We start from the raw sequence: 14,172 nt of genomic DNA, 5'->3' as shown, positions 1-14,172 counted from the left end.
AAAAATGGCACACTTTGTTCCCTGCAAAGCTCAATGTTTGGCTGCACTTATATTGCAGAACATGTTATATCTAGATGGTTAACCCTCTGTTCTATTGGATAGCCACAGATCACAACAAAATATTGGCAATGTTTCTCATGACTATTGCACATTGACGTCTACCTTACCTCTAGTTTTCATCCACAGATGGCCAAACCAAATGGCTCAATCAGACCCTGGAGCAAAACCTGAAATGTTCCTGTGTGTAGAAATCAGAGTCTTGTCTCATCCTTCTGTCTACTGCGGAGTTCGCATGCAATAATGCGCCCCATTCATCCACAGGGCATTCACCATTTTTTGCCACATATGGGGTGTACCCTAGAATGTTGCCCATGGATCTTCCTGTCTCATGTTCTGTTCATGTTGTCGTGAGTACAGTTGCGGATATCGATCAACTTCATCTGTCTGTCATTAACCCTCGGGCCTATGTCCTACGATTTTCTTCTAATTGGAGAGTGCACCCTATCTTTCATATTTCCCTGGAGATGTTGCATCCTAGGATAGTTATGCCTTCCTAGCCCCCTCGAGTGGAAGTGGACGGACACATCAAATAGGAAGTTGATGCGATCCTGAATTCACATCACTGTCGTTCTCGCGTGTTCTATCTGGCCAACTGGAAAGGATACGGACTGGAGGAATTATCCTAGGAGTCTGCTATCCTTCTGAATGCCCTCCGGCAGAAAGCCCAGTTTCATCAGTTTCCTCCCGATAAACCATGACAGGTGCCCCCTTTGCTGAGGGGTACTGACAGGCAGCATCACATTGCTCTTCTACCCCTAAGCCCCTCTGCCTTGATGATGTCCTGATGGGTTCACATCAAGCTTCCTGTATATTGCTCTTTCCAGGCTCCAGGAGCTCCCCTCCGACCTCTTGTCTTCTACTCTTGCTTTAGCTCCTTCTCTATACCTCTCCAGCCAGCTTTACCACCAAACTCCCAATGCCTTCAGGCACATGCCCACCCACCAGCCCCACTCTGGTGTTAGGGAATACAGGTGAGGAATAGGGATTGGCTGTTGAGGTCTGTCGTTAGCTTTTCTTACAGCCCTGATCTGTGTTGGCTTGTCCTCACCCTTGGGTGGTCCTCTCTCTGCCTGTCACTTCCTTGTCCTGCCTTCCAGCCTCTCTCTGGAGTAAATGAACTCATGTGTGTCCCTTCAGGCAGCTGGTTCAGGGATTGGCAAATTAATCCTTCCTGTGGGAGTAGCTTTGTGGGCTGATGTGGGACTTGGAGATGGAATGTCCCCTCTTTGGACAGACTCAAGGTGGTTGCTTAGTGTATCTGTTGTGAACTGTACAAGAGTGGTGTCCTTGTGGAATGTGTGCCTGAGTGCCTCTTTAATTTTCTGTCCTATTTCTGTCCCTCTCTTTGTCTTTATAGATTATATGGGATCCTGCTGGGTGCATGCGGAAACTGCTCCTCGATTCCCTCAAAAGGGCAGGAAATTTCTGCAGTGACATTGTGATGAGCGCTGCCTTCCACGCATGGCATGTTGGAGGTAGCCAGGGGACCCTTCCCATTCCGCCCCATGGCCCAGCATCACCTGGCTTGTGGCAGCATCCAGCCCCCCTGACGACCCTACCATCCCCCAGCAAGATCAGCCAGGCACCTTCGTCACAATGGCAAATGGTAAATATGTAACCAAAGCTGAGCCGAGCTGAAACTCTGTTGTCACCTGCTTAATCTGTGAGCATTGCTAGTCACAGTTTAATTAACATATAAAGATATTATATGTTGTTTTAATGGGATTCATACCGTGCATCACTGCCATTCATTTGGTCTGCAGGTACTCAGGTGGATCCGAAAAAAGAGGAATTGCTGGGTTTGTTAGTGTGAGGAGGCAAGCACAAGCACATTTGCTGTTGTGTTGGTAATCTCAGTTCAAAAAAACAATTCACTTTGTGTGGGTTTGCTTCTAGGTGTTATGGGTCGGTGGGCATGCTGGTGCTTGAGTATGCATGGGAGGTCTTTTGTGGCTGCGCAGTAGGGTGTATTTATTGTGCTGTGATTGTAGAGTTTTAGTAGGGTTAGGGGGGAGAACCGGGTGATCCTCGTACCAGGGTGTAGGGGTTTAATCATTGTTGCATTAGTTGTTTCTTGAGTAAACTAAAACCCATTGTGCAGTGCTTGACGATGTTGGGTCCCACTTTCACTGCTTGTTCACATCGATTGGGTCACATGACCCGGGAATGGCAGCAAAGACCCGGTATTTTGTGCTGTACCTCTTTGCATTAACGCTGCATGCTGCTCTTTGACCATGTTAGGTCGGCAAATCGAAGAGCTATGTTTTTCTGTTTTACTGAAGGTTCGTTGTTCCTCTATTGTGCGTATTCCCTTTGTGAGGGAGTTCCAGAGTTTCCTTGAAATGTTTGAGAAGCCTGATCAACCATATTTAATTTTCAGATATTGTTTGGGTTCAAGACATATGTAATTTCTAGAACTCAGTGTTCTTTTTCAGTCTGTAGATGGAGATTTTTTCTCGTAGGATTTCTTCTCCTTGTCCATGAATTGCTCAGTGAACAGCTGGTGTTATGAGTAAGCCTTAAGGGTAGTCTTGCTGCTACATTCTGGATCCGTTGAAGTTTTCTGGTGAGGTAGTCAGGCATTCCAAGGAAGATACTGTTTAGACATGACAAGAGAGAAGATGGCACGTCTTCTGTGTTGGGAGGTGAGAAAGGGTAATATCCTCTTGATAGTATGTAGGTGAAAGAAACATTCCTTTACTACTGCGCTGACTTGGTAGCGTTAGATCATTGCTCATGAAAATTCAGAGATTGTTAACTAGTTTGGATGCTTCAGGTCTGGTTCGCATTTCAGTTGGCCATTGTTTTTAAGGTTGCACAGAGAGGTTGTAGGGCATGATCAGGATTTTAGCTTTGCCTGGACTGAGTTTAGAGCTGTTGCTGCCCATTCGTGCGTTGATTTGTCAGAGGCAGTTGACAAGAGTTTGGTTCATGTCCTACCTGGTATCGATTTTCCAGATGGATTTGCTAGCATGTGAGTCTGTGACCCTTGATAAGTTTCATGAGTAGTGCCATGTTGATGTTGAAGAGTAGTGGTGAGAGGGATAAGCCTTGTGAGACCTCACAGGTGAGTGTGTCTGATGTTGAGTGAAAGGGTGGTAGCCAGGTGTTTCTGTTCTTTGTGTCAGTGAGATGTTGCTTATCCCTGCTACTGGTATCGTTTTAATGAGGGTTGTATGGTTGTCAAAAGCCACTGAAAGGTATAATCGTGTAAGGGAAAACTGGTGTTCATTTAGGTTGTTTCAGATGAAGAGCAGAGCTGATTCAGTTCCTCTCATAGCCCTGAAGCCGACTTGTGCCTGGTCTAGTAGGTGGTTCGTTTTTATGTGTGTCAGGATTTGTCCAAATAAATAGGTTTATAGCAGTTTGGCCAGGTAGGGAATTTATGATAAAGGCCAGTAGTTGTGTGGTTGTCTATGTTTTCTGAGGGATCTTTGAGAAGCAGTTTGATGTAGGCAACTTTCAAAATCCTAGGTACTGTTCTAGTTTCCAGAAAAAGGTTCCTGAGGTTGGGGAAGTATTTTACAGGTGTCTCTTTGCTGAGGATGTTGTTGTAGATGTCTGTGGGCAAGGGTCTACCTGCAAGACGGCTTTCTTTCACTACTTTAGTTAAATACAAAGCATGCACACTTTCTCCTTTCCATTCATTATTTATTGTATATATCCTTATAGTATTTAGTTTGTTTTAGGCATGAAATGAGCGAAAACCTAGCTTTGGGAAGCAGTAGACCACTGTACGTAGATATGGGTCACAGGAATACATTAGTCCTTACCAAAATACAGAAGGGAATAGTTAACATTTACAGTTAGTAGGAAACATCTAAGTGTGCTTACAGGGGATGTGTGGGTGGAAAGATGGTGGGCAGTAAAGTGTGGTCATGAGGAGGGATATGGGTGAGATTGGATGTTGTACCTAATTGAGGATATATCTTATGGTGTGTTTATAAAGTGATACTTCAAGAGGAGGGTCTTGATTTCTTGTATGAGGGTGGGAAACAGTATAATGTTGATGGATATGAGTTTTAGTAGTCTGTGGCAAAGACCAAGAACCCTTGCTTCCTGATTCTTTCTTTTTACAATTGCACTACTCTAGTCTGGCTGTACCCTGGCTTCTGGTGATGCACGGTCCACCACAAATAGTGACTTTGTTTTCCAGTTAGGAGAAAGCGTACATGATAACCGCTTTGTATATGATGCAGTTGGTTTTGAAGGTTGATACATGCTTGTTGGGGTAGCCATTGAAAATCGATAAGTATGAGCATTATGTGGTTGTATTTGCTGGGCCTTTGATGAGGCACACAGCTGTGTGGATAGGCTAGTGAGCAAGGCATTGCCTTGGTTTGGACCAGGGCCTATCTCACCTCTTATTTTCTCTATCTAGTCTCCTATTTACTTTGCCATTACTATTTCTTCCCCAGTTCATCTATTTCTATGTCTCTCTCCCTTATTCCAGGTGCTTTTCTTTTCTACAACTCCCTCAATTTACTTCTCCAACTACCTTTATCCCTCGCCTTTTCTTTTATCCTCACTACAGTTCACCATTTTTCCTTAACATGATCTGTTTTTCCTTTACTGTTGCTTCATCTCCCTGTCATTACTGCCTGATTATGTTTAGTTTTTGATCTCTCTGCCTGCTATGTTCTTGGGCCTGCTCTTCTTTGTCACTCCATTGCTTGGAAGGATCGTAATAGAGGCAGTGTAACCACAACATAAAGCACACTCTGATTTCTAACACCCATTTAGGGATGTTCTTGTTAGGGGGGGTATACATGACAGGCCACTGTACCTTGCACTGCAGGTATAACGCTTCCAGGTCTCCTGGTTCTTCTGTGTATATTATTTGCATCACATATGAGTTTCCAAAACTTTTCTCTTCGACTTTTTCCACCCCTCGTATCCTTGATAATGGAATAAAGGAGCTTTTCTGAAATGATACAAAACATCAAGTACACATTGAGAGCCACGCCCTGGATAACCAATACACAATATTATTTCATCACTTTAGGTAGAGGTGCATTTTTCAGGAAAGCAGTATGTTCAAATGAACAAAGCCCCCCACACATTTGTAAAACATCACATGTGGTGTAGTTTGTGTTGTTTTGGGAATGTCCGGGATAGGATGCTGGATTTGAGAATTCTGGGTTGCATTTCTGTGTGCTTTATTTATTGAGTAAAATGTGAATGTTTTAGTTTCAGACTCCTAAACACACAGGAAATTTGCACAAAAACGTAACGTCTGAAACAAGGTTTTCTATAATGAGATTAAATAAACCTGAAAAATCCCACACATGCACAGCACCTATCCTAGAACCTATTTTAAAAAAGGAAACATACTGGCAAAAGTAGTTAACGTTATTTTAACGCCGATACTCACAATATCGAATACATACATTTCAACAAAAGCGAGCTTTGGTGTTTCAGATAAGAAATAGAGAAACATGTTAGGGCTGTCATGTATCAAAAAATATAAAATGTTCAGTCGGCAAGACAATACATTTTTATTTCTCATGATTAATTTTGATGTGTAAAAATGAGCCTTCAAATCGTAGTGCAACCTTTTCTACTTATAAAAAGGAGTGACAGTCTTACAAGTGCCCAGGAATGCATGTTTAGGAAATGCTAGCTAGCTGTCATGTGAAATCGGTTTAGTAAAACAGCATATCTAGTACGTTTTAATGACGTGTTTCCTGCTGAAATCGGTAAAACAAAGTAAACCAGTAGCTGTACATAACAGTTTGGCTCTTGGTTGGTATAAAGCATGTAAGGTTGCTAGTCCTATTGGAAAAGACCCAATTCCAATAAGGAAATTAAATAAACACCGCCTTAGGAATGCGGCTTTCATAAATAATGGAAAGGATGGAAAGGAACTGTTCAGTGAAGCATTGAAATGTAGGCGCACTTTGCCATTTGGAACATTTTGAAACGTCCCCTTTCACCTAAGAAGAATGCAAGTTACAAAGAACCCCAAGTTTACCAGGGAAACAGATCCTAGAGAAAGGTTGTAGTAAGAAATCCCTAAATACACGAAATGGGGTGGATTTTGTTGCTAGTAAACAGGATACTGGCCTTGAACTGCCAACTTTCAAAAGATGAAAAATCTTTTTGTTGATAGACAGCCAGACAAGGTTAGGTGGTCATTGGTGTCAGTAAGTACTTTTGTCACAAATGAGATTCACACAGGTCCAGACCCGAAGGACCAAATTAGTCAGGGCCAGGTGTGGGCGCACTATGTCACCCCAGCCATACTTTTTAATATGATTGAAATCTGAAAAATCCATGGACTCTGAAATCGACCGTGGGCAAGAAGGTATGGTGGAGCAAGGTGTCTTTTAAAAGAGACAGGCATACTGGGAACAGAGAGGCAAGTCGGCCGCACTCTTTGCTCCCAGGCTGAAAGCTCTGCAGGAAAGGAGTCAGATTAATTCCTCACCCTTAACTCTGCAGGGCTTATCGACGCAAGGGCGGCTGGGCTGTGTTTAACAGCGATATCCTGCTTCCGCATAATAACTGCAGGCGGGAACCATGGCTTCTTAAAGAGACAGGAGCCCTGGCAATTTGCACAAAGATATTTAACCGCTCAGCAAGCCACATCCAGTAACAAAGTAACAGCCCCAAACAGCAATTCCGCAACCTTAACTCTGCAGGGTTTAGGAGTCTGACCCTTTAAGTGCCAAGGACGAGGTATCTCGTCCTTGGGATTACCTCCCCAGTGCCAAGGACGAGATAGCTCTTCGTGAAGCATAAAATGTTAGAAGGCTTTGCATGGTGAAATACTGAAATCATCAAAAAAGGCCTTGGCACTGTGGGGGAAAACCCATGGCAGTTTAATGTCCTGGTGGATTATGGTTGAGTAGTGAGTGCTTCCAGGGTCGATATAAGCACCTGCTTTCGAGGGTTTTACCCAAAGTTACTTGGAGGGAAGGCTACTCATAGTTTACAGGATTTAGCAGTATTTTTTTTTTTAAATAAAATCAATCTTTCAAGTATTAGCGAGGCTAATGCTGAAATGCTGAGTGGGAAAGTTGTCCTCTCTGACGTAAAAGAGGCGCTTGGGCAACTGCAAATACATAGCTCTCAACCTTTCATGGCCCTTGGGCGGGTGAAAACACCCGATTTTATAATTGGCGTGTGAAAGCCCACTGATTCCTATGGACGTTTAGGGAGCTTGGCGGGTGAGAGAGCTGTCTAAGTGGCGAGTGACACCCGCCAAAAGCGTGTGAGTTGAGAGTTACGCAAGTAGGCAATTCACAGGGAAAGCAGGTCTATCGTGGCGTTCTATCAGGTGTTCTTTCAAGCCTTACCCTATTACGTGATCTCTTTAATCATGTTCTGAGCAGGGGAGAGATGTGTGATACCCTGAAGGAGGCGTTAATCCTATTAATCCTTAAACCTGAGCTGGACTACAGAAAATGTGAGAATTAACACCGACAATGCTGATGTGAAGAAGCTTTCTAAAATCTTTGCAAACCGCCAGAATAGGTGTATACTTCAGATATTGGATACATGCAAATGGGCTCTCTTCAGAAGGATCTGTGAGATTTCCCGCGGACAATTCAACATAATTTGTGCAGTAGCTCCTTATTCTCCCCCCACCACTGCCCCTAAACTCCCCTTTTCCCGACTCCCTAACCGTGCTACCTCCCCTCATAAAAAGTGCCACAAAAATGTGGTTAAATGTTCCGTGCTCCATGCTGGGAAATGGGGGATACCATTCAGAAATTATATGGGTATGATACCATGTGGTAAGCATTGATGTGATAGGGACCGCTAGAAGGCAGAAGGGCCGGTGCCATTTGTTGCATTTTGAGAAAGCCTTTGATAGGGTGGATTGGGGTTGTCTGGAATTCACCCCGAGAGCTTTGGTCTTAAAAGCACTTCATGGACTTGCTTAGGTGTCTGGTTAGTGGAGCTCCTGCCAGGATATGGGTGAATGGAGCAGTATCTGAAAATATTCCATTATAAAGGGGCATCTGTCACGAGTGCCAACTGTCTCCTCTATTGTTTGATTTTGAAATTGAAACACTGGTGGATTATTAGGCAGGAAGTCGCTGTGCAGCGCGTAAGGATTAGCAATAAGAAAATCAAGATAAAATCCTATGCTGACAGTACAGTGTGTTGGATGACTGGCCGGAGGTGAGAATTATGAATGAGCTTGGAAGGATGGCCACCAGCAAAATTAACTGAAGTAAGCCAGATGTGCTTCCAATACCTGGAGGGTGAAAAAGGGAAGACTTTGCAGGTTTTGAAGTTATATGGTCTGTCAGAGCTGTAAAGTATTTGGACATTAAACTAATTAAGTATCTAAAAGAATTAAGTGCACTAAATATTTATATAGCCATCGATAACCTGAAAGCAACAGGTATTAAGTGGGACAAATTGACTCTTAACGTATGGGCCAAGGTGAATACTGTCAAAATGTGCCTTCTTCTTAAGACCCTTTTCGTTCTCCAGTCTCTGTCTATTCATAGATGTTCCATAGATGTTGTGAAGGCTATTCTGTGGCGAGAGTTAAGGTTCCTAAAATTACCTTGAACATTTTGGAGAAAAATGTCAGGAAAGGGAGAGCTGGGTTTCCAGAATCAGAAAAATATTGCAGGGGATTTGTTTTGAAGAAGGCATTTCACTGGCCCAGTTGTTATAGATGCCCCCATCGCATAGGCATCGAATGTAGCACTGTGGACTTGTTCTGCCATGACAATGTGTATACTATGAATAAGTTACCCCTACCAGGATGACAAAGTCCTACAGCATTTCATATCAATCAAGTCTGGACCGCCTGGCTAAACGAACATGAGCAGGGACACTGGTTTCATGTTAAGGCATCCTTATGGCATCACCCTGTTTTACAGCTTGAGATGAAGACGATGTTGTGGAAGAGATGGGTTAGTGCTAAAATATAGAGGGTAGAACATGTCTTAGTATCCCTGTTGACTTTTGGGTACTGCAGATCTTCTTTGGTTTCGGCTGTTGGGAACATGCTAGACATTGCCCGCTGAAATACTTGATGGGCCCAAACTTTGCGGGGACCTCTCTCAAAGCCAGAATTCTGTGGTCACTTTTCCAGGTTTTATGAAAGAGGTGATTGGTCCATAGATACAATAAATTAAGGCTGAAATGCATGGAGGACTTGGGCATTGAGATTTCTGAATTGACATGGGAGAAACCTGGGACTGGCATTTATAGAAGTGAGATTGACTTATCTCTTTGACATGTGCAACAAAAGGCCTTGCATTGCCATTACTTGATGCTGGCGCAAATACACTGGGGCTTCAGGACAACAATTTGTGCTGGGGCTGTGGGCATCATGGGGGTGAACTGACTGGGCCACGTGATGTGGATGGAGTTGTAGGAGAACTCGAGAATGCATTGGACAGGGTGGACCTAGTGACAGGCACGCTTTTAGACAGAATCCCCCAGCAGATTGTCCTATAGTGGCTGCACGATAGATCCCTGTGCATCCTTAGGGATATGAGCTTCTGTGGTTTTACAAAGCCCTTCCAGTGTCCAACAAAGCAATATGCAAGCTCTGAAATTCTAGGGAAAAGCCATTAATTGAGGACTGGTTGATACATTTGAGGGTACAATCATTTATGAAACGGTTATGTTTAAGAAACTAGCAAGGACGATGTATACCCGCAGACCTCGCCTTTATTTAATGAGCGGACAAAAAAAATAAGAATCAGTTTGGTTGCATTGGAAGAGCTTAAACTGCATAGCTGAGAACCTTTTTTCTTTCCTGCCCTACCTTACCTTTGCTGTGAGCTCTTGGTTTGAGTCTTTGGGTATGGGATCCTGTCCTTTTAGTTCTGTGGAGATCTCCACTGGGGTTGTGAACTGATGTTGTACTTCTATTAATGAATCAGTAAAAGTGTGGGGCTCTATATTGCATTTCTTAGCTTATTTTAATGTATTCTCATAGTTACCTCCACTTTGTTATAATAAGTTTGTTCATGCGTGAGGCACCCTTTCTGTGTTAATTGTTTGACAGCGCAAGTGAAAAATTGTTTTGGGGGAAAACATAGGAAGTACAAGAGTTACCATGAAAGGTGTGGATTGGGCCATGGAACACTTGGCCATTGTGCCAGTTATTCCTGAGATAGAGACGGCCCAGTTAAAGTCCCAGTCGATGGAGCCCAAATGACTGAGCACAGGACTCCAAAATGTTTACAGCAAATGAGGGAAGTAAACAGGTAAATGGGAACCCCTGTCTGAAAAGTGGGATCACCAAGCACTAAACAATTAGGTAGCCTACTGTCAAGGAGGGCAGCGTCCTACCAACCACAGATCTTATAAAGACCATTGAGGGTATGAAGGCAGGATAAAAGGCAGCAGAAAGACACCAGGACTGAGGGAGCAAGGATGGTGTTCCAAAGTGTTGGGGTGTTGGCAGAGATAGTAGGAGAAAGTGTAAGGAGCAGGTTGCTGAGCCTAAATGATAATAGGTAGCAAGGTGATCTTGTCAATGAACCTAATGGGGGCTATAAATCAGAAGCTGGTGAGCTTAGGGCCCTTTAGGAATGTGCATGCAATGGATGGGATTACACAGTATAACTCTGAATCCAAATAACCAAACCATATCAGGAAGACAACGTCATACTACGTGGCAAATAATGAAATACCTTCTATGGGTCCAGATAGGCTTAAGGGGAATATCTAAGTACACATTCTATAGGAACTAGGATTGTGATTGACTGCCACTGTCAGGTGGACAACATATCCCTACCTCTAAAACATGTAATCTTCAGAAACATTGGTTGGCATGCTTGTGCCAGGTCTGGAACATTCAGTTCACTTTGCAGTACGTAAGCCCAGACCCAGGGGCAAGGAGATGGGGCATGACACTACCTCCCACCCAATTAGCCCAGCATCTCTCATCACCCATTCCTTCTGCCATGAAGATTGTCTTTGAACTTGGCCTTGTCTTTAGAATACATGGCAGTGCGAACTCTCACTATTGTGTTCTGGGACTCCAAGTCCGAACTCTATTTTCATCCTTGGTTCACGTGAAAGGAAACCGCAATCTTGTCCATTTTGCAGGTTTTAAATGCTCCAAATGAATAAAACTTTGCACTCTTGGTGTCATTTCTTTGCACCTTAACAAGGGATGATTCATCCTTCGCACATTCGCTCCTTTCCAGAACAGATTGCTGACCTTGGCCTGTTCAGTCTTGACTCTAGGCCAGACAACCTTGCCATGCAGCTCCATGATTCAGCCTATTTCTGCTGTGACACAGTTTTCCCTTTCCTCTGCATGAGTCCTAGCTTACTAAATGCATGATACCGATTTGATTCAGCCTATTTCTGCTGTGACACAGTTTTCCCTTTCCTCTGCATGAGTCCTAGCCTACTAAATGCATGATACCGATTTCCTCCAGCTTCTATACAATGGTGGCTTTGCCTGCATTCTATTCACTATGTATAGCCAGCTTCTATGATGACTTATTGATCGGCTGATTCTCTACAGCACTTCATGCACGTGTGATCTTCTTTTTCACATTAAAAGGTTATCTTGATTCTTTACTTCATCATTAGTTTCTGGAGTATCCTAACATCCTTTTCAGCTAGTATCTGGGGAAGTCGTATATGTCTCTTGTGATGTCACTAGCTTCTTTCTTTGCACTTCTTCATATTCCTTCAGGGAGGTCCACCCTTAGGTTGTCATCACTTTGTGGATACATTCAGTACAGTTGTCTCAATGGGTATCTTCTTTCGAACCACGTTGCAGTATTGGCACAACTGCTGGTGTCAAATGCGGCACAATCTCAGGTCTCAAGCATATGGGGGTAAGGGAATAGGGCTTCCTGCAGAGGCATGCAGCTGCTCCTCTTAACTCCCCCCTCTGGTTGAGTCCTTGACCCTCTCCTCAATCGTTTCCACAGTATTTTCTCTTGCAGAAGTGATTCTTTGGTGTCCATATCTTTAACACCCCCCTCAGGGTGCCTGGTGATTTCACATGTTCATCTACACTCCAGGTCATGTAGTTACATTGTCCATTCAGGGTACAATAGACCCATCGTCACACATACTTCTTATGATTCTTTGGATACAGGAACTTTGTTCCCCCAGGTGCTACAATGCTGGCCTCTATTTATTTCCTGACAGCTTCATCTGTCATCTCCTTAGCTTTTGATTATGTTGGACATCAATCATGATCTTCTTCCATATCACCTTTTTTGCCGTTTTCTTGCAGAGGGCAACCACCATCCTGACTACATAGAATCCGAACATTACTAACACCAGTATCACTCCAAGAACTTAAAATATTTGCCAACCACAGTGGAATCCACGAAAACAAAGAGGCAAACCTTCTGTCATCTTCAATGTCATCTGTCTCGGCTTCCATCTTGGCATGCAGGTCTGTCGACAATGTTATGGGCTCTGTCAAGGTCCCATTCTGGTCATCGTGAGAAGGTGTGAATATGCAACATGATAGCCCGATTTTGGCGCAAACTCCTCCTTCCACTGCTGTGATCACATCAAGGACATATCGGTTCTGGAGGGTCATCAGTCGTATGGCTCTCAGCTCTTCTTATGATTGTCAGCAAAAGCTTCCATCTGGTGATTTGTAACCATTTGGTGTTGGCTACTGTCTGAATTACAGGCATGAATATGGTTTTCATTATCATAGCAGTCTTGCTGAATAACTTGTGCTCTTCAGGAATGGTGTCATACGCTGTTATTGATTTAGCTGAGGTCTAATGTTCTCTTTTTATCCATAGAAGTTCAAGTGATCTTCTCTTTCGCAAATGGGCATCCACTTTTGGAAATTACCCAATGTTCAGAACGCTCTGAGGAATCACTAAGGCTGGAACCAGAATCAGTACCAGGGAACATACACCGCCCCAGTCCTTGGGCAACTTCATATAGGCTCTAGATCCACAAGCCCAATATCGATCCACAAGGACAGCTGTCCCTTCTCCCATCATGGGGATGTCAATTGTGGTTTTGCATTCTTTGTTATATCCTATATGGTTCTTTACATGCCTTTGGAAGCACAGTGTCGCATTAACCAATGGGATTACAACTACTGGGCCTGATCCCATGTCAGTAGTTTGGAGTGCTTGGCCCATCACTTTAAGCATCCATCATTTACTTTCTGCACTTCTTGCACATAGTCCATCTTCAGAAGATGAGCTGCACATGACACCATTCCATCTTCTCATCCCTTCTTGGTAAGCACTCGTCCATAGATCAACGTTTGAGTTTGTTCCCAACAACTAGGTGATCCTGCCATTTCTGTCACATCAGGACAATTCATTCTCTTCATTTCTTCAATGATCACCTCATCCTGTCCTGCAGCAGGGTATACAAGAATCTTCCTCTTCCATCCAGGCTCCTCTCCATTTGTGTGGTCTTGATATAGTCATCCTGGTATGGAAACAACCATTTTGAACTCCATAGCAAGGTCGCCCAACTCCTTGAAACTGTTCTCAAGTAGTGCATGCTGCAAGATGGCTGAGGCACTTCTTAGCGTGTGCTGAAAACTCCTTCGAAATGAAAGACCTTACTGTATTCATGGCATAGGGGATGAGAGAGTGGCATATAAAACTCCCATAAGATGCTCTTTCCCCCATTTTTTTCAGGTGTTGATACCACATGTTATTCCCCAGGTGAGCTGCATTATCTAGATATGTATTTATCCCTTCATTATCTTCATCTGCATTTCTCTTTTATGTTTCCCAATATACTTATAGAGATCAAAGATTTTGTCATTATTCGTTTTCATAGTGGGGAGAACCATAAGAGCTCTTTTTCAGTAGAAACATTCTGTGAAAGATGAGGAACAGAAAGACAACGAGAACAATCATGCAAATGTATTTCATGCATAAAAAACTGGGCAACCATTTCTCACGCCATCCTACTGCTTGCTGAATTTATTCAATCTCTATGATCATGCCATCTTTTTCATTAATCATTTTTAATACAGTCATCATATTTCTTTTATGTCTACAACTGCATAATTTGTTCAATTATAGCAATAACGAGTCTTCTTCACACTGGACCATTTTTAGGATCCTGTAAAAAAGTGTGAATATTAACGTCTCTTCTAACAAGAGCAGGGTAAGATTGAAGTATGAATACAAAGACAGCCACCATAAGCGATGGACATCA

The 14,172-nt window shown here is 43.3% G+C and overlaps 1 protein-coding gene across 1 annotated transcript in view; it reads right to left on the bottom strand.

Annotated features, from left to right (window-relative positions):
* Positions 1 to 14,172, bottom strand: part of LOC138488168 (ras GTPase-activating protein 4-like) — a 1,092,176-nt gene that overhangs the window by 42,804 nt on the left and 1,035,200 nt on the right. Inside the window, exon 17 of the mRNA XM_069614957.1 lies at positions 4,847 to 4,984. Coding sequence (XP_069471058.1) covers positions 4,847 to 4,984 — 138 coding nt within the window. The remainder of the gene's footprint in view (positions 1 to 4,846; positions 4,985 to 14,172) is intronic.

This window comes from Ambystoma mexicanum, chromosome 9 (assembly GCF_040938575.1).
Source record: "Ambystoma mexicanum isolate Mex_15411 chromosome 9, UKY_AmexF1_1, whole genome shotgun sequence".
Classification (NCBI taxonomy): Eukaryota; Metazoa; Chordata; class Amphibia; order Caudata; family Ambystomatidae; genus Ambystoma; species Ambystoma mexicanum.
This window is presented reverse-complemented; position numbering and strand designations above follow the sequence as displayed.